General features: G+C 38.6%; 1 protein-coding gene across 1 annotated transcript; it reads right to left on the bottom strand.

Moving 5' to 3' along the window:
• Nucleotides 1–9,009: 9,009 nt before the first annotated feature.
• Nucleotides 9,010–23,737, bottom strand: LOC139733339 (guanine nucleotide-binding protein-like 1). The gene is made up of 11 exons (XM_071644176.1): nucleotides 23,626–23,737; nucleotides 22,185–22,338; nucleotides 17,995–18,082; nucleotides 17,317–17,514; nucleotides 16,582–16,858; nucleotides 15,235–15,321; nucleotides 13,492–13,644; nucleotides 12,841–13,019; nucleotides 11,352–11,523; nucleotides 10,720–10,860; nucleotides 9,010–10,178 (listed from the first exon to the last, which is right to left on the bottom strand). The coding sequence occupies exons 1-11, from the start codon at nucleotides 23,735–23,737 to the stop codon at nucleotides 9,886–9,888; spliced, it is 1,854 nt and encodes a 617-aa protein (XP_071500277.1). The 3' UTR covers nucleotides 9,010–9,885.

The following is a 23,737-nucleotide window of genomic DNA, read 5'->3' as shown; positions in this document are numbered from 1 at the left end:
TCCCAGTATCATTTCATTATACTTTGATATTATTTACTTCATGTTACGTGCACCTATCTGTAAATCTGCATCTCTTTTTGTATGTGATTGTGTTTAAGTTCCCCTTTAACCCGTTGAGGACAGGCTAATTTTGCTACAACATGCATTTCCCATAGACACTTGCCCGAGTATACTCGGGACTCGTCCTCAACGGGTTAAGGAGAGTCCACTTTATTTAGCAGTTGTACTACAACATGTACTACAATCCTGTGACCATCGTGTGACAAAAAAAAAAGGACAATGGTGCCAAGTGTGATGACCTCAAGGCGCAGATGGTGGCATTCAACAGCACACACACCATTTCTGTGACAACTAAACCAATAATAAGGCTGCATCACCACTGAACGTTTTGATATAGGAGGAATCGAAGATACAACTTCATTTCTCAAGCGCTATGTGTTTGATCTCTCCCTCTCTCTCTCTTGACCTCTCTTTCTCAATCTCTCTCTCTTTCCAGCAAATTTTCCATAAAGGTGGGTTTCTTTGTTCCATTTCATGAATATATACATGAATTTGCATATATGCATATAATGACACAAGGCAGTGTCCTATGTCAAACCACCTGACACCGTTTCATGAAAATTGTAAATCTCTGAAAATATCAGTAAAATCCCTGGTTTTGTTTTGCTGAGAAGGTCTGGTCACTGACTGTTGCTATGGCAATTATCAGTGACTGACAACTTGTCAGGGCTTAGCTACAACTTTCATGAAACTGCACAAGTGCCTAGCTTAATCTTAATAAGTCCCCTTCTCAACTTTTGTCCTAAGGATGGTGCTTGCTGGGAGGTGGGAATCTGAAGAGTTTGTTTGCAAAAACCGATAAGTCCATATTTGCCAAATGGAGATATTTGCGATTAAAAGTCAAGAAAAATAAAGAGAATAATAAGAAAATTTTGGCTTCTTTTGACCATAACTTCAAAAATGTACCTTTATTATGTAGTAACCAATATATCATTTAAAAGGTATTATTTTGTACTTTATGACAGAGACCGTACTTCAAAATCTTCAAAAATGGACTTATCGGATTTTGCGAACAAACTCTTCATCTGGATGAGCATTCGTTTGATCTCTTCATCTCTTCCCATCTCCCTCATGAAGCCCACCTAGGCGTTCTCATAACATGTTAGAGCTCCAACAGAATGTAATACCATCATGCACAGAGAAAGCAAAAAGACTGTGTTGTTTTTACAGTACTGGCATAAGGTGTATTTATTGCTTCACCTGAAATGACAAATCAACACACACTGATTGCACTTCTTAAAACTACATAAAGGGTTTTGCTGAGCAACAAATCAATCAAATTGCAACCATACAACTCACCAAGATAGCAACTGTAATTCAGCAACTGTAATAGACAAATAATGCATCACAAAAGTATCATGCACGTAATGAAAACATTAATTCATATATGATATGCTAAACATCTTTGCATGTCAGACATGACCTATAGACATCATACAACAAGCATGGATCACCTCGCTGCAATTTCTGAACATTTCACTACCCCATCATTCACATTTGAAAAATAACACCATTCAGACAGAAAGCATGTTTGGGTCTATCATCACTTCCAGAGTCACAAACAACTTAACAAATCCAATTCTAGTCACCCAGAATAATAATGTAAGCATAGGATTATAACAGAGAAACAACTCTGACTGCCTGAACTGTGTTATGTCTTGCTTTGACACTAAAAGAACAAATGACAATCTGATCTTATTTCACATTTCATTCTACTTTAAAACAAAACAAAAATAAGATAATTGAGCATATTCCTGACTGCTTTCACAATCTAAAATAACAGGATCAGAGCATTTTTCAGGAAGATTTATAATTCTAAAATCTCTGTGACAAATTTGACTTTGGAAAATTCCCATTGATACTTGTATCTCTGTTAGCATAACATAGGACAGGATTAACTTGATCTTTGTTTAGTGATAATTGTTAGTGTCATTAACATTAACCCCTTGACAGAACTACCAAATCTCACGCATTCTGAGTGAGACTCAAGCATTTAGGGGTCGTCTCACGATCTCACGCATGGCACCCATTTTCCTCACGCATCGAGCAAAGTCTGCAATTTGGGCCCATAATGCGGAGCATAGCTGAAAGGATTAAAGTGTTAGTTACAATTGAAGGTATATTTTCCTTTTGTCTTTCAAAATAAGTAAAAATTAGTCACTTACGTATGCACCTGATTGCCAAAAATTGAAAAAGCTCCCTACTGTGGGAGGCCACGGGGGGGGGGGGGGGGGGGGGGGGGGGAAGAAACCCCTCCCACACCCTCGCTTGCGCGCACATTCGCTCGCCGAGATGCACTCATGAAAATCTCACTCATAAACTTTTTTTGAACTTGGCATTCCTGCCTTGAGGATGAGCTGATTCCGCTATAACATGCATTTCCCGTAGACACCCGCCCTTGTTTACTCAGGACTAGTCTTCAACAGGTTACACAGTAGAGAGGCATAAACTCCCACCATTGTATAAAACCAAAACCTTTCTGGTTTGAGAGGAAAAATGTTCCTTGCAGATTCAAGAGAAGAAGGCTGTTGTTGGTATTTTCAGCACATTGCCTCAATGGCCTTTTGGCAGTGAGGTCATATTTCACGATGATGCCTAGAACATGCTGAATGTACATCTGCATAGATTAGTTTTGTTCTGCATACAAAGGATGGCCAACTTAATAGAACACATATAGTTTGGCAGCAGCTTTTTATCACACTTTTTTTTTGTACTTTGGATGAAAGCTAGCAGCATTCCACTATAAGTTCTGTATCCATGGTAACAGAAACAACTGCTCCAGTATTGGCTCTTTATCATCAACATGGATTTACACTTGTCCTAAGTGAACTGCCATTGATTCAAACATCAAAGTAAGAAAATGAAATATCTTTTTAGCATTTCACTGCTCCTTCACCAGTTGATTTGAAAAACAAGATGACAAAAAAAAAATGCCATAGAGGGCCGGTGTATTGAGTTATTTTCTGTCCATACAACTGTTTCTGTATAATCATATCCTGATTTCAAGGCTATTGTGGCACTGAAGAAATGACACGGCTTGAATGCTGATGGGTAAAGACAAAACAAAATCAACCAGTAATACCCACTCAGAAAAAAAAAAGGCATGGATTATGTGACTATAAGGATAGCTCATTTCTTCTACCACTAAGCAGATGATTGTCAGTGTTAGTCTACAAAAATAGCACTAGCTGGAAATTTGTGACCAACAAAAACAAAACCTCTGAAGTAATATCCACCAGGATTCATAAACAAGCTGTAGTTTGGATTCTAATTTTCTTATATGTGGTGCATCATCATATTACTTGTATAAAGTCAGAGATCACAAAAGGAAGAAAATGCACATAAAGCTGACTTTGACAATATAGCCTTTAGAGTTTTGTAAATTTCATTTCCTTTTTTTTAAATATTTTCCTTGCAAACAAGAGGGCCAAATATAATATATCAGTTTAAAGCTTATTCTCCTGAAACTGCATGGCTTTTGTGATGATGCTCTACATATATCTTATTCACATCACAAAGCAGAGCAGCAGCTGTTCATAAAAATCATTCTTTGGCTAAACACATCAAACATGTCAAAAAATTAATACAATGTGAAAACATCTAACACATTTTTGTGTGATGCTCACTTGCTAAATCTGTCTGGTGGTCTTGCTCTGGGTTACACGGTTCTTTATACAGCAATCACTATTTTTGCTCCACTGTCCTTTAGCCCACTGCACAGGGATGTTCTGAATTTTCTTACATTATGCAAATCTAGCTTCCACGGCAGTAGCTAGGTACCCATATAACACATCAGATGGGAGTGTGTAAGTTGTTCCCGTGGTAACTGCTACGATCTTAACTTGCAATAAACCTGTGTATGAAAGGGCCCCTAGTCCCCTCACTCTGTGTTACCGGTATCTGAAAATGTCCATAACAAGAGATTAGTGTGTGAGTAGCATGACCTTTGGATAACCTTCCGATGCAACACATACTGCTACTTCAACCGTTCGCATTCTTGCATATTGGACATATGGAAGTGTCATGCTTATGTACACTCAGCATATTAAAAATAATTGTTTTTTACAGTGTGGACTACAATGCATACACAAAAAGGTAAGAGCATATGATCCCCATGCCATTCTGGCTGCAATACTATTTGTCAGATACAGTATTATAGGTCAGGGAATCTATGCCAGTTACAGATATTTGAAACTGGAGGATGATCATGTACCATTACAGTACGCGATTGTAATGTTCAATCAATTGAACTGAGTGACACAAAATTCATATTTACTATGACATCATGCATGCATTCTCCATCTGAGAAACAATCCAATTGTACACAACCTTAGTACTTTAATGTAGTGTAGTTGAAAGTTTGTTGCTACAACTGTAACACCACAGCAGGAGGATGTAACATCAAGATTTTCTATTCAAATTAGTGATACATGCATCGAGTTGTTTTTAAAGCAACTGATTGACAAATTGCCCTTCATCGGCATGAATAAACACTGATCACTCAGCGTTTACATTTTCAAACAGTGCAGTCAGCCATTGTTCACACAATAAAACTTCTGATGGCTCTGAAAACAACCAAACACATTTAGGCAAGTCCATTTCATGTGATTATCAATGCTTTCTACAAAACAAAGTCTGCACAAACTGCATACAAAGTGTACATCACTGTCACATAAAATTCATTAGTCACCATACATATTACAAGTTTGCATCAGAGAAGTTTACAAATGATTACTGAAAAAAAAAAGAAAAAAACTATGCACAACACTATTCTAGTTTAATCTCTCCTTTTTTCCTGATTTCACATTTATCTAGAAGTACTGATAACCATCAAAATAATGAGGCGTAACAATAATGTAATTCAATATGCAACAAATAAAGGTAACATGAGTTAGTATCTACCTGCAACAAGTAATGTCAAGCAATAAGTACACAGCGTGCCTTTATGTGCTTAGCATCTGAATTAACTTAATAATTGACACTTTTATCCAAGAAATCAAAAGCAGGTTCACTCATCTGCAATCACTCATATCAAAAAATTCCGGCTTCAAGTCACTCATTTGTATGTAGTCATCATGACAACAAAAATTCATGTTTCAATCAACTCAATGTTTGACAACAGCTCTCTGTGTGGTGTGAACATGTGATAATGTCTGAAGGTGACTTTCACCACAAGAAGGTCACATTCAGCCGAAGACAAAATCACATTCAGCAAACAAGTTCACATGATGCAGAGGACAATGCATAGTGGAGAAAAATGTCATTTGAACTTGTGCACTAGGACAAGCATTTGAATTCACAGGCGGTGATTGTGTAATTCATCTCTTGAACAAACTATGAACACAGATTTTGAGTGGGGAAAAAAAAATTAGGCTCCCCACGGGAATCCCCTGGGCAGTTTTCAATAGAACTACAAAATGAATTCATTGAAACACAATGTACTATATCAAGTACCTGTTCAGGCTCAGTTCAAACTTGTGTCTTTCAGAAAACGTATAAAGATTTAACTATCATTATCATTGTCCTTATTATCATTATTATCATCATCATAATTATTGATGTCATCATTATTCTATCATTATTTTAATCTCCATCACTGATACTATTACTATGCTGTGAAATCAATTCATTATTGAAATATTTGCTAATAATCCCAATATGACAATTATTTCAAAGATGTTCTTTTAACTGCCAACTCGCACACACCCTTACATCTTTAAATGCATCTTTTATAAAATCATCATGTAAAAGCTCAAAAATTTAAACAAAAAACATACACACATCTGCTGCCTCTTCATTGTTTCAGAAGATGAAGATACCCTGTCCTATCTACACTGATACTAACTGCGTGAATGAGGTACATGTACGTTAATTCATTTCATACCTTTAAAGAAGAGGGCAGCAGTTCAACATAGCACATTATAAATCATAAAGACATACGGTACAGTGGAATTCATAGCTGTAACCTATCACTTGCACATAGCTGCTAACTTACCTTACCTGATGCTTTATATAATAGCATACTATTTTTCTTTTCATAGAAATGGTAGTTACTTTCAAAGGCAAGCAGTCACTATAACAACATTCATGCACCATTTGTATGACAAGAGGCATAGATTTGTATGTAGTCGTTGTTCACATGGTGTACAAGGTAATACTTGGTTTCCCTGCCAACAAATACTTTGCAAAGGTGGTTGATATGCAGTATCACAGTCCTCTTAGTGAACGTCTCTCTTGAAATAACACAGGATCAAAGCAAAGAGTGAGCATTTTTCTGATCATGACAGTGTCCTCATTGTCAAATAAATTAGGTCATCTCGGTCATTCCTAGAAACGTACAATGCCGAAAGCCTAGGCACCGTAGCAAATCAAATTTTCCACTGTGAGTGGGTGCAGATCCTGATACGAGGTTTGTATTCACAAGCTTTTCTGATATGTGTTTGCCTGAAGATCTGACTGTGACCATTGCATATCTACAGACAAGTTTCTTCAGTAACCATGGATACCATACACCTGATGTCTGTATCAAACAAGGACGCAAAGGGAAACAAAGAAATTGAAACAACTAATGATAAGTGCTTTCCCTCATTATTGAGAATAACAAAATGAGTGAGAGCATGCTTGAGAAATATTCAGTATGTACATGTGTATCTAGGAAGGGTTCTAGGACAATATAATAGTTTTGAAAGAAAGACAGAAAACAATATTCTCTGGCAAATATTGCTTGGTGAGAAGTGAAGTAGAACAACTGTGTGGCACAAACTAGGTTTAAAATGCTCAGCAATGATGCCAACAACTTGACAATTAAAACAAGCTCAGAGTAATACTATCTAAATTGGCACATTAAAACTTCATATCTATGCTTTCAACTACATTATTCAGTCAACAGTTAACAGGCATTGACAGACATTGGAAAAAAAAACACTTATATCAAAATTCAGGAACACAGAAATACTTGCTGTAAAATGTGTTGTAGAAAAACAGTTATCTTTCTCCTGTAACAAAGCAAGTCAATATCAAGCATTCTGAATGCACCAAAAGCTCTAAAAGTCTTCCAACAGTGAAGCTAAAAGTTCTCCTTCACTTCCGAACAAAAATCTTTGAATTTCCACCCTTGGGTCTGTGCCCACCTGATACGAAGCTGCTAACATTTTCAGAGGCTGCAAAAAAAAAACAAGGAAAAATACCAAAATCACATTTGTTTCTCTTCTCATCATTCACTTCTATCACAGATTTCATGGCATGTTGCAAAATCCACAGAGTCAAGAGATTACAGGAGTCTATAACCATACTACCCTCAATCATCCATAATTAACAATGATAATACATGTACTTTCATTGAAGAGACAAATTTCACGGGAGACGAATATCAACATTGAGAAATAGATGGTAGTGTTGTGAAATTTTAAGAAATAATCAAAAGTACCACAATATACAATTATTTGCCTTCTGAGATGTTTTAAAAGACAAGAGAACCACAAAATAACAAAATAAAGTCTACCTAAGAATAAGATTACCAAAAAAAGGTTTCATATCACATTAATCATTTCACAAAAGTGGTTAACACATCATTTTGAATTATATTCATTTGAAATAGACTTGTTTGTATATATCCAGAAGTGTTTAGAACATAAGAGTGACCATTTTCAGACAGTTTTTAAACCAAATTCTGCTGAACTGAAGCTTCATATAGTTATACTGCACCAACACAAAGGCACAAATGCATAAAACACTGTTGTAATTACAAAGAACATGCATTTCTAGCGTGAAATATTTTCAGAAAAATGAAATAAATGTATACTTCTCAGGAAAAAAACAAACAAACAGAAGAGGTCATCTATTTCCTTTGCACTTTTCCTAAACACTGCTATAAAATTCTTGTGATCCTTTCTAATCTAAATTTGTGAGATTGTCATCAGCAATAACAAGAGCTTCAATGAGGTGGCATCACTTTGGGAAACAAAGTGACGTGTGCAAATCTAGGCTGCTTATTTTGCTGATAAAAATCATCAAATGGCCAAAAGTTAACGGTTGTATAGCAAAGATTTGCCATGACAAAAGACTCAGGCAATACTGCACTACAGTGTACTTTCTTCAGCATCTTTGGATATCTCTGAAAAAAAAGAAAAAAAGCAACAACAACACAATGAAACTCTAAAAGAAATACTTCTCAAACAAGTTGTCATTAATATGACAAACTATGATATTGATATTACCCTGTAAAATGAATTAAGCTTTCTAGAGCAAATCACTTTCTCAAGGAGAGCTCCAAATCTCTTTTAGAAATGCATTGTGCTCTCTGCTTTGTTTCCCTCGCATTTTTCCCTCAAGGAGAAAAAAAAAATATGAAAAGATCTTTTGAGACTTACAAAGCCCCACTGTGAAAAGGCAAGCCTATATTCTTTTTGGCACAATATGTTCGCTGCTATAAAATTTGAAATTTATATATATGTTTTTTTTTTGCACAACAGTATCATTTTCTGCATCTGATATGCCTTTGATGACGAGGAAAATCCAGTAGTATCAATAAATTCTGTATGACTCATGCACTGCTATGCACTAAGACACTTTTTGAGGCATTGGCAGTAAATCACATGACATGCTGGTTATGTATGTACAATCAGTGGAAGACATATGGAAAACAAAGTAAAAGCCTGCAAAGAACAAGAGACTATGAACATACTCAGGCAAGAATTCACCATAGACACAAGAAATCATGCGACATATCTGTTCTATCCTACTGCTAATGCATTGATTGAGAACGCTTATCTTCTTCTCTGATATGACAGTACATCAAAGACACATAAAGAAAACACATTTCAGGCAAGACAAGAAATAAAACAAACTTACTGTAGTAGAAATTGTGAGTTTGACTTTAAACATCAATAAAGGCATACAGAACTTGGGCTAAAGAGATAAATACTGCTTTGGTTTTTCACAAGCACAAGACATTACATCCTTTTTTCAAGACAGCCACCTTTTTTCCATCAACTACTTTTCATGATTAAGGTACAAGTCATTTCATTTCTCACCTTGTCAAATTTTGCATTGATAAATCGTTGGATTCAATCACGCCATTCACGTTTAGGCTCACACCACATCATTATAAATCCAACCATAGCTGAGCAGAGCTGACTTCATATCAACTTTTGAAAATCATCTTGCGCAACAGCTATCAAAGACGATGAAAAAAACTTCTTTCAGAATCAATTCCTTTCTAATTCCTGTCATCTTGACATAAATTCCATCTCCCTAACCTTTCGCAAACAAGGCCTTATGACCACACAGAAAAAAAAACCCAACAGTTAGAGTGAGCATCTATCTCTATATTGCATCTGTTGATGTGTGTGTTGGGTGTCTGTGTGTAATGCTTTTATCATCCATAAGGTATGGTTGATGAAGAAATTATGTGGTTTAAGCACACTTATACAGCCTCACCTGTTATCTATACTCATTTCTAGCTGAATGCTGACAAACAAGTCATCAATCATACTAATGCTGTTCATTCCTCCTTTTTCTTTATTTCCTACTCCAAAAGAGGAAAACTATCATGCTTTCATACCACCATAAACCTTTCTTTTTTCATTCTTTTCTTCACATTTTCTCACTTTACACCCTATCCCACTCCTCAAATGCCATTCTTTCATATTTTCCTTCATCCTTTTCCTTCTATAGACTCCCAAGTCATATGCTTCTCAACGACTTTCCATTTCAAACTCAAATTCTAACCCCCATTTCTATCATTCTCTTCACAATGTCTTCCAACGAGGATCCCACTCCCACACAGAAAGTGAAAACAGAAAACAAAAGAAATACAGAGAACCATCACGAATCCACCAGCATGTCAAATTTGTTACTTGTTGCGAGGAGACCGGTGCCGGAGGACCGGTCCTCTCCATCACTCCGATGTCCCTTCTTCTTCCTACCGCCTCTCCTGACGTCGGACTCCCTGTCGACATCATTGCTCTCCACATCAGCATCACTCTCCTCCTCGCTGCTGGTAAACTGGTCTGAGAGATCGTCGTCGCGCTCATCCTCCGCCTCGTCCTCCCGGACACGACGATGCTGGTCCTGGAGACGACCGATCTCTTGTGTCTCTGGGTGCTGCTCCCAGAACTCTGCCAGGAGATTAAAAAAGAGACAAACCAGACAACATGAGATAATGAAAGTTAAAGAAACTGAGCTCTGCCACACATAAACTAATGCAGTGTGGACAGGATGTTTTAAACCTAACTGTTCATGAACATAGTCCCTTTATATTTGACACATTATTCCATGTTTTTATTCTTACTTTTTTTTTGTGTACAATATTCATCCCCTGTCCCTGGGAACAAGTGATTTTCCTGCATTTATTACAGTCAATGCATTACCAGAATGGCACGTTGCATGGAATTGCGCGCCTGGTTCAGATGTGGACCACAACATTCAAACAAAGATCTTGAACACTACACTTACAGTCTTTGTCTTGAATAGTATCAAATGCATAAAAGAGGGAATGGTTTATACATTTTACGGAAACCCTTTCTTTTGGCATTGCATACAATGCTTTGGGGCCTACTGTGCCAGTCAACAACCAAGGCACACAAAGGATCAACCATGTTGACAATGTCTATTTCATCCACTACTTCTTTGAGCCAAAGTTCCACCCACTCAGCATACCTTTCTGACCCGTGTAGCTTGGTGGCCTCATACACAGACACAGTCTTCCATCTACAGCCATGCGCAGGAGGTGGTTTGCTGCCCGGTAAACGTCCTTACGAGCGGCCTTGGCGGTCAAGAATCCACGCTTCTCGGCCCAGGCTGGGAACACAACGGGATCCCCAATGAGACAAACACGGAAACAAAGATGGAATATGAAGTATAACGCTCTAATGAACCCTAACTCTCAACAGTGATTGAATCCTATGAAATAAGTACTGCATAAAGTTACATTCATTAGACAACTGGTCAACTCAATAGGAATATGAACTTGATTTCTCTGTCAATTAAATGCAAAGAGTGAACATGGCTTAAACTATTCAGGGCCTGCCAAAAAACAAACAAACAAACAAACAAACAAACAAAAACGAGAAGACAGAAAAGAGCCAAGACACAAAATACTTATCAACAAAAATCATTAATGAAAAACTATTCAACTTCGACAGGGAACTGATATCAACTCCTTGTTTAATCTACTAATCTAAACTAACCCCATCTTGGTGTTGGATTTATAATGTCTATGAAAGAACCACACCCTCGTAAGCCCAGCTCACAAAAAATTCTACAGGTTGTCATTTCCTCGTGAAACTAACCTTCACACACATCATACGCTGACCACTGAGATCCTGAAGCGCCCTCTGGTGAGCCGCCAGCGTCAGGGTGTTTTATCCTCAGGATCTGGGTGAGGGGTATCCTCTGGGCCAGGTAGCCAATGGCTGTGTAGGGTTCTTGGACTTGGGCTACAGGGTAGATGCCTGACAGAATCTGGTAGTAACAAAACATTGCAAAATGTGTCCTATAAATCCTGCTTCTTTGAAAACGTATTCTCCGGCTCTTCAACGTAATTAGCTAATCTCTATGAAGTGACAACAATTTGGGATATTTCTGCCAATCAGCATGCACATCATTAGAGAGGCTAGAGACAAAATGTAATATGTCAAGGTATATTCACGAAATTATCGAGTTATTACACAAAGTAGTTCTTCAAATTGACAAGAAAAAACATTTCTCCATGACAGTATCCATCACTTCATTTCATCTTTGTTATCATATCTGCATTATCAATATCATTTACAATTATCACTATCATTACTGTCATCATCATCATCATCATCATTTTCATCGCCATCATTGTAACCACAGGCATCGAATTAAGCGACGGCCACCGACGGCCATGGCCGTCGGTGCCCCTCTCGTTGGCCGCAGTGCTTTCTTTTCCTTGATCAAAGTTACGGCCAAAAAAAATATGCCCTTTTTCTTGTGGCTGTGGTGCCCTTTTAGAATGAAAGTTACTATTTATGACGTATGATATGCCCTTTCTCAAAGTCTACACTTTAATAAGCTTGAACAACTTTCCTCATCTCAAATATCATACCTTCAGTTCACTCGCGTCCCGATATATCTGATTCAAACTATCTTTCCGAGATACGAGACGACATGTACGTACATGTACGCCCGACCGGCTTTTACTGTCCCGACAAACTGCCTCCGCAGCGCAGCGCGGCCATAGAGTTACTAAGCTAGGCAGTGGCGGGCTGGAGCAAGTGGTCGCAAGCCATGCTAAAAAATGCCAGGCCTGTCAGACGGCTGCGAGCATTGCCATCTCTCTCGCTCTGCATTCATGCCCGCATGCTCACAGCAAAATGGCGCCAGAAGTGCTCCAAAACGAGTGTGGCGTATGCGTTAAGAACGTACTGTATTACAGAACCTACATCGTATTGCGTATGGCCTACTGCCTAACGTCGTCTGCTGTGGAGAGATCTTATGCGTGCGTGCGCTGCTGGAGTGTAGCAGCACGGTGTCGATCGATAGCACACAACTCTATGGGGCATTCACATCACGTATAAACAGTCTACACCCAACATGCCCTTTCCAATGTGGCCTTGGTGCCCCTCTGACTGACCTAAGTGCCCTTTAATGGCTGGCCTCTTGGAAAAAGTGCCCTTTTCTAAATGGCCTTGCCCCTCCAAAATCCTATTTCGAGGCCTGTAACCATCAACATTTTCCAAGGACTTCATGCTCATTATCCTCCTGACAAGTCAAACAAATGTTCCACTCCAAGAAATTAAAGTCTTTCAATACCTGAAGTTGTTTGTCCACCAGGGAGGGAAACACCAGACCAGGTGAGTCACACAGCTTGACCGTCGGTGTGAGGAATATGGTCTGAAAGTGTTTTGTGTGTCCAGGGGTTCTGGAGGCACTGACCACCTTGTGACCACACAGACCATTCATGAGGGATGACTTGCCTACATTGGGGTGACCTATGGCAATAAGAGCAAAACTTTTCTTTCTTTCCTTTTTCTCTACTGAGCGTGATTGAGAAATGACATTAAGGATGTCATTGCATACAGGTATTCTCATACTACTTCAATATCCAAAACAACTGAAACGTAAGTCACATCTCTCTTAAATAATGGCATTAGTATATCAATTTTAACAAGTACATTTCCATATCACCATAACTCCTTCCCCCCCCCCCCACCTAAACTTTGCTAATAGATGTGTTTCTTAAGCAGAGAAATATTGAGATGAATTTGCTTGACTGAGAAGATCATACATATATGTAAGACATGTTGACGGTCTTTATAAGGACTACTAGTATGTTAGGTTTTAAATTAACATCACAGTGCAATGTTCACAGCTAGTGAAACTAAACTCGGGGAACAAAGATTAAAGGATATCAAAGATATGTGTACTTGAGGATAATTCTTGGAGAAGCCCTTTGTCACTCACCAACACAGCCTATTGTCAAGATGCCGTCCTTGAAGGCTTCATGCTCGACGTAGTGCATCGCTTCACTGGGATTTGAATCCACAACCTGCGAGGCCAAGCCCTCCTCACCACGCATCTCAGCCTCAATCTTCTCTTTCCAACTGGTGAGGTCAACTGTCAAAAATGTGGAGTAATCAGAAAAAAAAAATACTAAAAACCCTTTGAGATTGATCTTCCCTTCCTAATTTGTGTAAATGCTTAAATTTTCTCATCATTAGACACTGAGAAGTGAGAGATATAGGCATTTTAAGAATATGTCACTATGTCACAGAATATACAAGTACATGTCAAATAACTATCAGATGAATTTTACTGGTGAAGTATCAAATGAGTAACAGCACAATAAGTTCTATTCTTGATGAGAGACACTGGAGAGATGGTCCCTACGTACATCGAATGCATAGAAAACTTTGGAATCAGCTCATCTGGTTACACAGGTTGAATTGATAACTAAAACCTTTTTCATGCTCATTTTTCATCCTGGAAGTTTTACAGAATACCATCAACTGAGCCAACCGATGTGTTGGCTCAGTAAGTAGAGCGGCTGCCTCACAATCGGGAGGTCGTGGGTTAGAATCCTGGCCGCGTCATACCAAAAGACGTTAAAAGATGAGAGTTGCTGCTACCCTGTTTGCCGTTCAACAGTTGAAAAGGTTAGAGCAACGTCGATCTGGCGCTGCTCAGTGGCTGCTGGGAGCACGATCAATTGGGCAAAAAGAATTTCCATTTTTGGAAAATAAAATTTGGAGTTTATATCCAAAACAATTATCATTATTATTATTATTATCACTTCTAAATTCTTTAATTGAGAAGTCATGAAATGGTTGAAGAGATTTCTTCAAATAACATCCCAGTCGAGCTGTGTTGCAGCTGCTATAGGAATTATTTCAGCAAGACTCAAGACTGCCGTCTTCTGCAATGTCCATGCACATATGTGACCCTGCACCTCAAAACAAACAAAAAGTCGCCAGACATGAATTTTTATTTAAGACCATATTCTGAAAGAGCAGACTTTAAGCTTTAAAATGATGTATAACTCATATCAAATGGACTCTCCTAACCTATCTAAATATTGGAAAGAAAGCACAAACTCAGGAAAAGTGTGAACTGAGAAAAGAGGCTCTGAAGTACAGTGTCTATTCAAGCGCTTAATCTTTACCAAACTGTGCTGGCTGTGCGATGAATGGGACAAAAAACAGGAAGGAAACCACCAGAGTAACCACAATGAAAGGATTATCAGATTGAACTGAAATTAAGAATGTCTCATTAACACATTCTGTCCATAATTAATGCCAACTTTTAAAGCAGTAGCACTATCTTTTCAAAAGTTATAAGAGTTAAAAGTGAAGAGTGTGGACAAGGTTTTTCAGAAATGACAAAAGGAATTCTAAAGACACACCTATTCACACTATTCTACCAAAAATGTTCGAGATAAACTGCTAAAAAAAACACGCTTTCCTACCCGTTTTATGATACCAAAGTTTAGGATAATGTAAAAGAAGACCCGCTCTTTCAAAAAATATGAAAAAGTCAAGTTCGGCTAGGTTGACCCATTTCACTTATTTTCAGTCCTCACGCAAAATCAGTGTGTGCGACTTTATGTTCGTTTTGAGGTGCATATGACTATGACCTCAGACCTTTGTTTTATGATGACCAGTTCGTAAACTCTAACACCAGTCATAAATCCTAACCCTAGTAACTTACCCTTCCCTTGGCAAGATGCTTCACAAGCCTTGTAAAGCTGCATCGGTCCAACCGCTGTGTACGTTCCTCGCTTTCTCCGCTTGAAACCTGCCAAGGAATATCCATTCCAAAATATATAAGACTTCAATGTTTGCGTGGCTGAAATGAAAAGTGCATTAATGTTGCCCTACAATTGTGAAAGCAAAAGTTCTCCGATAGATTTTGTAAAGTTTCACTATAAAAAGTAAATGAAAATATCAGTACTGAAGACACATGTTAAAAGTAAGCTGGGCTTTGAGACGTCTTCAAGGACATGAGAGATAAGAATAAAGCCCGCCACACACTACACGATTTTGCCCCGATTCACTGGTCTTAAGACCTTAAGACTAGACGTGTGACGTCACGGTCTTGCTATTTTCTAGTCGTCTTAGTGCCAGTCGTAGAGATTTGACATGTTGAATTTCTATGACCGGTCGTAGGCTTTCAGCCATTCACAATGCAGTAAAATGCAAGCGCACGCAGTGCGCACTGCACACGCTTTACAGTCGTAAGCCTACTCGTAAGGTTCGGTCGTATAGTGTGCGGTGTCCGGTCATACGACTGGTCTTAAGACCCAGCTTGGCTTAAGACTTTAAGACCAGTCTGATCGTGTAGTGTGCGGTGGCCTTAAGGAAAGGTAAAGTCTGCAGTCAACTTTGCCTTTAAAGACCCGATAGCATTGGGATACCACGCGATGGGAAGGCTTGCCCAATTCAGATATATCACGTTGGGCATCTCCATTGTGGTATACATAATATATGGACTGCTTTTCGGGGCATTGTTGATATATTATTGCCCTGAGGGATCTCAACTCCATGCTATGATGCTATGACTCAAGGTGCTTGCTCCAAGGGTCATAGTGCGGAGTTGAGATCCCGAGGGGCAATAATATCAACCATGCCCTAAGTAAAAGCAGTTCATATTGTTTACATATAATAGAATCAAATAGAATTTTAATTTGGTTGATTGTGATCGTGCTAGTCAATTCACACATCTGCGCTGCCCAAAATGCTTGCATTGCCATTGCATTGGACATGCATATATACATATGATGTGTACTGGTACAAACCAACAGAGGGTGATTTAGTACTATGTGGTGGTTTGGGTACTACAGGACTTACGGAAATTGTTAAATTCATCCCCCCCCTCCCCCCCCCCCCAATTTCACCCAATCACAATCGAGGATTTCATTAAATGAGGTATATAAAGTAACATATTGTAATGTAGTCGAAGGGCTGGACCATACAATTGCTGTCATATTTTGAATAGCATTATACACTAATGTTGTACATGGAAGGAGGTCTTAAGTTTGCAGTTACAGGTAATTACCTGAGACACTATCACTGGTTTCTAGCTCCTTTGGGAAAGAGGTGAAGCAGATGACCAGAAGCTGGGGAAACTTCTCCTTGAAGTACGACCTCCAAGCCACCACAAGTGAGGGCGGGGCAAGGTCAATTTTGTTCAGAACCAGGATCAGCTGTTTCTTGAGATCCCTGGTGACGTAGTCATACAGAGCTGGGGGAAAATGCAGGGCTGGGTGCCGGATGTCAGCAATGAGAAGAACGATGTCCGACATCTCCAGAACTCGCCAGAGTTGTCTCCACGTCTGCATGAGACGGGAAGATTGCAAAACATGTTCATCATGTACAAGAATGATTTGTATCAAACAATTAGGCTTTTGAATAACAAGAGTGACAAGAATAGGTAATCTGGGGTTAAAATCAAATATTTATATAGAAACACATAAAGAGTGAGGAGATATCACTTATGAGTTGAAGTAACTCATACAAAACATGCAGAAGATCAAGTTCACAAAGCTGTTGAGAATTTCTTTTGCCTAGCACAGATAAATGGTAATCTACAGATTGCACTCCTTTCCACTAGCAGTGGCAGAAAACAAACCGGCAAATTATGCCACCCAGCCCAGCATGACACCATGAACCATACAAGAGCTCAGAATTTAATGATAAAATCCTCAGGGTGTCAAATCCTACGACACCAGGACAACATTCTGACATGGACGAGGAAGACTGGGTGACAGGGAACCTTCGTCACTGCCTTTACCTCGAGGTTGATTTCAAAGTAGCTGAGTTGCCTGGAGGGGAACTTCTCATATATATTCTGGAGGTAGCTGCGAAATCCCTGTTCTTCTCGCTGCTCTAGTTTCTCCTTGCTGAGGTTGTAGTCCCATGGTGGTCTCTTTGGCATGTCAAGGACTGAGCCCGGCTGGTAGATGTCATCTAGGTCCACTTCCAGAGCAGTCTGACAGGACAGAATGGCCGTGTGGTGGAGGAAGACAGAGAGATATGACTTTAGTGTAACCTTTGGGGTAATACAATATCTGATTTTGCACTTGACCTCTAACAAAATTTGTCCTGAATAATTTGAATGTATTTTTCAAATAGTTCGGTAATAACAAAAATTAGAAAGAACATTTGTATTGTGCAACTACTGTATCAATATACTCTACTGCACATTTCAAAATAATAATCATGACAAACATAATTCAAACTGAAGTAGCATTTTTGAGATGATGAGTTTTTAACTCATCAAATTCATGGTCATATCGAGCTTGATTGCTTTGTTGTTTCCTTACATAGCACTCCACGAGCTTTCTGAGAAGCACAGAGAAAATTTTATGTAATATGAGATCTTTGATTTGCCATAGGTGGTTTCTAGAAGTAAAAATTACTGATATGTGCACACATGACTGGAGGTAAAAGCCCTAGTCCCATCACCCACCTCTGGCAAAGGTTCATACGGCATCATGGCCTGCTTCTTACGCTGAGCCAACTCAACCTTTGACTCCTTCTGAAAATGAAGCTGGAACCTGAGAGAGGAAGAGACAATTGGCAAGCAGACTCAGGAAATGGTGGTCACACTTAAATGGTAACAGTGCCAAGTTGGATGTACGCACAGATCAGGTAACAGAGTAAAGTTGGGTGTGAGAGCATCAGGTAGCATTAGCATTACATGTAGATAAAAATGTAGCCATATTATCTAGTGCCAGTTAGAGATCATAGTAAAGTACACTGTGGGACACATAGTATATGTATGCATATCATGGAATCATTGTAGATGTAATTTTGTGATCTCTGGGTCTTACATTGATTATAGATTTAACATTTTCAAAAAACATTCAGTCCCGGACACCAAATTTCTGTTGGTTCTCTGCTGTATCTTTCTATGATGATTTCTACAAATCATTGCTAATGTTTCTCAAGGTTATTAGGGGCAAGTACAAAAATTATTCTTTCATTTTAGCTCTTTATTGTTCATACATGAACTGAGATGAATACCATTGCTTCAGTTGCAAAGTTTAAAAGTCTTTAACTGCTCAAATTTGTTTATATGGTCAATTCCAGCGTAACGGACATGACATTCAGACCACTTTTTTGTGATTCAAACCATCACACAATGAAATTGGGAGTCTCCAAAAGATTCTAATTGAGTTTATCAGACACATTTAAGTATATGTAATGTACACAGAAAATTTCATGGAAATTTATCAAGTGGTTGTTGAGAAATTGCATTTTTAGCGAGCGTAACGGACATGACACTAAATGGACAAGGCATTTTGATCTACTTACCATTATGAAAATTCCTGTGAATTTTTGGATAAGGTGAAGCTGGTTTTGGTCTTGATTAAACCTTTAGGTCATGCTTTACTCATAAAGTCCTAATTTAGAGTAGTTTTACTGTTCATTCTTTTTTGATAGTTTAAAATATTGCGTAACGGACATGACACTTCGAGTGTAACGGACATGACAGTTTTGTCCACCTTTTTTAAGCTAAGAGAATTTTTTTATTACAAGGTATAGCAGATATTCAATTGTTTGCATAGTAAGGTTAGAACATAGGGACACACATCATAACTGCAATCATGTAATATTTCTTATATTTATATCATTTTAGGGGGGTTAGTCTTTGTATATATTTACAAAACAAAGAAATATAAAACAAATTCGCTCCTGCACCAGCTAGCTACAATTAGTGACAAATTTCCAGTTACTACCACCCACCATAGCAAAATAGGACATATTACTATCTTATACTATGGTTATTTTTCTCTTAGTGGCCTAATATTTGATACTTAGTATTATACACTAGTCATGTATAACGGACATGACACCCTTGTAAGGTGAACCATATTTTCACTTCTTTGTTCCAAAATAAAAAGATTAAAATAACTGCACACTGCTAACTACATTATGTTCTTGAACAAAACATCAAAAAGTCCTTTTATTGCAGGTTTCAGTGATCTAACAGCTACTCTAAAGCACAGTGGAGTACAATGCCCAGAGTACCACAATGGCATACATGTACAACACAGAAGACCATGTCTCCATATCTGCGGATAGGCAAAGAAAACAGAACGAACCAAATCTGTATGAAATAAAAAGTTTGAATACAACATCATTAAAATGCACTCAGGATTGCATCAACTTTTATGCAATGAAACAGGACCACAAACTGTTTGGTACCATTATCAAATTAGTGTTATCATCTGAAAGAAATAAGGTATGAAAATTTCATTTCTGCAAAGTTCTTTCATTTGGCATTAATGTCATCCTTGGAGTAGAATCATCCTCTGTTATCCAATCTTGGATAGACTATTGTAAAAATTCCACTGCTAGTACCAGTACTTTATCATTGTCAACAAATGCTTTCTTTTCTTTGCTAGAAGTGAATGATCAAGCCCCTATTTTTTTCTGAGAATTTTCACAACATATAATCCATTTCCATGTAGAGTGGTCACCTGGGCAACAAAGTATTTCTTGTTTTCTTCATGGCAAATTCAACTCGTTCAAATTGTATAATCAACTTATTGCTTGCTTAGGCACTTCTTAAGGCTTGCCAGAGTGGTGTACTGGTTACATTATTCTCACCAGCTTGTGAGGTTAGGACTTTTGAAATACTGGATGCTTTCCGTACCAACTAAATGATTATACAGTGTACCTTTCAGTGGATACACATCTTCTCATAGCATCTCAAAATTGTGCTTTTTGTACGATGCTGTGCGCTGTCATATATACCAGTATATCCCTTGGCATAGAGGTACATATAGTTTAGTTGTATTGATGAAATGGATAGCCAGCATTCAGACCGACTTTCTCTGATGATAGAGCTACATGTACTGTCAACACGCTTAATAAAGCAAACAATTCCATTCTCAGCCCTCTTGGCAAGTGATATCTCATTAATGTGCCACTGAAGGTGTGGATTTATATAGTCATAGAGATGAGAGAGTTGATGTATGGATGCAGCACAAACTTCTTTTTTTTTTTGATTACGAGGCAACACCATCATTGAAGACATTGATGCTGGTGACATTTGGATTCTTTGTTGATGTATCATCAGTGATCATGTTCATTGGATGCACGAGGATCCATTTGTGCAGGAGTTCCTGGCTGTTGTGTTGACTCCATGGTGGATATGTGTTAAATGTGGTCTACAATGTACTTATATGTAGAAAGTGCTTATTTTAAGTATTGAAGGGAAGGCCAACAATGAAAACTCCATTGTCTAAATACTCCTTAGAATGACAGCTGCTGTTTATCAGTCAGGATTACAAGAGGTGGGAATGGATCAAACCGGTGTAACAGGGTAGCAAGACCATCTAAAATCAACAGTCTTCCAGTGGCAGAAAGCAAAGTCTGCTTGTTTTTGTTTTATTGAGTGATGTGCGGACTTAATCATTTACTGAAGTATAGAAATGTCCTACTATCCTCAAGCAATTAAAACTAATCACCACCCTGTTTCACTGGGCCACAGTCTTATTTTTGCCACTTGTCTAATATGAGGTGTCATGTCCGTTACGCAAAGTGTCATGTCCGTTACGCCATTTACAGGAAAACTAGAAGTGGTATAGAAAAGTGGTTTTCACACATGCAAGGGGATTCAATCCTAACATAGAAAATGAATTTACAGCAACTTTACACTAATTTCCTCTTGGCTATGAAAACTTATAGTGAAAAACGTAACAGACATGACGCTTCAAATGTTATAGAAATCACACAACTTTGAGGATCAATGGGTCAAAAACTGATTAATGCTAAGGGAGTTGGTTGTGATTTTCCGTTGATATATACACTGGACTATAATTTAAAAGCTGAGCAAGGCCTCTAGGACATATCTGGCCTTCTTTAGAGACAAGAACACTAAACTCTTTAAAAATAGCCAAATTTTTGCGTCATTGCAACACATCATACAGTATTTTCATTGACTGAGAAAAATACAAAATTTTGCAATGACAAAGATGCGACTAGTGAAAAATGAAAATATATATGTTACTTTCTTAGAATATTTGAGAACTTAAGTGAAACTCAAAACTTCATTTTTTCACCAAAGTGAACATTTCTCATGGAATTGCCCATATCCAATACCTATAGTTGGTGGCACTTACTGCAAGATTACCAGAGCCATTATTCTCTCACATGGGTAGATTTTCGTAAATTTACAATATTTTTGATTTTCTGCAGACTTCGTAAATTCAACCATGGCTTGAGGGGTTGTTTGATATATTTTTCACTTGCCATTGCAGTTCTCACATAAAAGACATTGCTTGGATGCTTTCCAACTAAAATTAATTGACATCATAACAGCTTAAGCAGTACTACTAGTCTGGTGATTTGGGATGCATAACTGCATGGAATGGTGTTTAATGTCAGCAATTGCACACACTGATACTTCAAAAAGGCAATCTTACCAGCAACAATGAGCCACCTTGGTAATGTTAGGCAGGCTTCATCATCTACAGAAACTTCACCCAAAAACAAAATGTCATTGTACTGTAACAATCATTGCAATTCAGTTGTATTCGTTTCTTTCTTTCACTAGAAACAAATTCAAATCAAATCAACTCAAACGATGTTGTTTGTGTCACTAGACAAGTTTTCTGTAAATTAAGGTATGGATAATGCCCAGCTGACCTGTTAGGGTCGTACTGCTTGTCGTGAACTTTGGCAGGGTTGGTGGGTTGCTGGTTGAGGGCGTTGACCTCTGGCATCTCTCCCTCCGATGTAGAGTTCATGTCTTCACTACTCAGGAGTTCTTGGGATTGCTGCCGTGATCTGTGGGACATTGCTGTATATGATTAAAGACAGAGTAGCATGTTAATACCAATCCTTGTACCTTGTAGTAGTTATCCCCGAAGACCTCCGCTAGGAAGGGTAACTCAGGGCTGACGAGAGTGGTAGCACAAGTTTCTTTTGTTTTATGAGAGCTTTGACTTTTTTAGTTTGGTTTTGAAGACTTCTGTGCTCTTGGATAATATCATTTCTTTTGGGAGGTTGTTCCAGAGGGAAATTACATCTGGGAAGAATGAGTGTGCTAGCTGGCTTGTGGAGATGAAGGTCGATACGGGGTCATACTGCTTGTCGTGTGTCCGCCGTAGCCTGGTTACTTTCTTTGAGGCGTATTTGTGGAGATCTAGGTCAAGTTCACCATGGATGAGCTTGTAAAAGCTGATGAGGCGTAGATGTTGTCTTCTGTCCTCCAGGGGGATCCAGCCGAGTGTGGTCATCATGTTAGTGACACTAGACTCTCTGGAGTAGGTTCCTGTTATGAAACGGGCTGCACGCCTCTGTACCATTTCAAGTGATTTGGTGTTCTTGGCGGTGCCGGGGTGCCATGCTATGGATGCGTACTCAAGATGGGGTCTTACTAAGGTGTGATAAAGTCGTTCTTTAACTGCTTTGGAGCAGTGATGGAAATTCCTTCTTATGAAGTTTAAAGCCCTTGTACCCTTATTGACGGAGTGTTGGGTCTGTTTATCCCATTTCAGGTTATTTTCTATGTAGATCCCTAGGTCCTGCTCTTAGAAATTATCATAAATATTGCATAGCACTGGCACTTAGCACTTATCTTCCCCCCCCCCCAAAAAAAAGAGTACCAGTATCAAAAGATTTACTCATAAAACCAGTGTATCATTGACATTGTATTTTGTAGGAATTTATAGGCAAGCAATTAATTTTATGACAACAACAGTCCACTCCTTTCTTGGGTAAGAGGGAGCTGAGAGTTTAGCACAATGAGCACATGGAATACAGAGTTTAATTTTGTTTTACCACACAACAAACAGGTAAATTTACCGTAATTAATGAAACTGTGTGTTAGTTGGCTGGGCCTGGGTAGAGATGCTATAACAAAGATTTCATCAATTTTACTGAGACAAATTCATATTTTCTTTCGGAAAAGATATCTCTTAATCGGTCAAAAAAATTCAAGCGTTGTCCACAACCCACTGTCCCTTAGAAGGCCCCTGGATTAGATTGTCCAGAGTCTCTGATCCATAGACCTCCACGAGATCGTGTGTCATGTATTGATATCGCACGTAGACAACACGGACCAACCAGCGAGAGCCGCTCTTACCTGCATGGGGTCCGTGACCCGGTCGGTGATGGCCATCGACCCGCTTGCGATCCCTCTTCTCTTGCAGCTGTTTCTTCTTCTGCTTGCCACTAAAAGGCTTTTTACGAGGCAT

This window comes from Diadema antillarum, unplaced genomic scaffold (genome assembly GCF_040938485.1).
Source record: "Diadema antillarum isolate AM-2024a unplaced genomic scaffold, OU_Dant_1.0 seq00000472_RagTag, whole genome shotgun sequence".
NCBI classification, from domain to species: domain Eukaryota; kingdom Metazoa; phylum Echinodermata; class Echinoidea; order Diadematoida; family Diadematidae; genus Diadema; species Diadema antillarum.
This window is presented reverse-complemented; position numbering and strand designations above follow the sequence as displayed.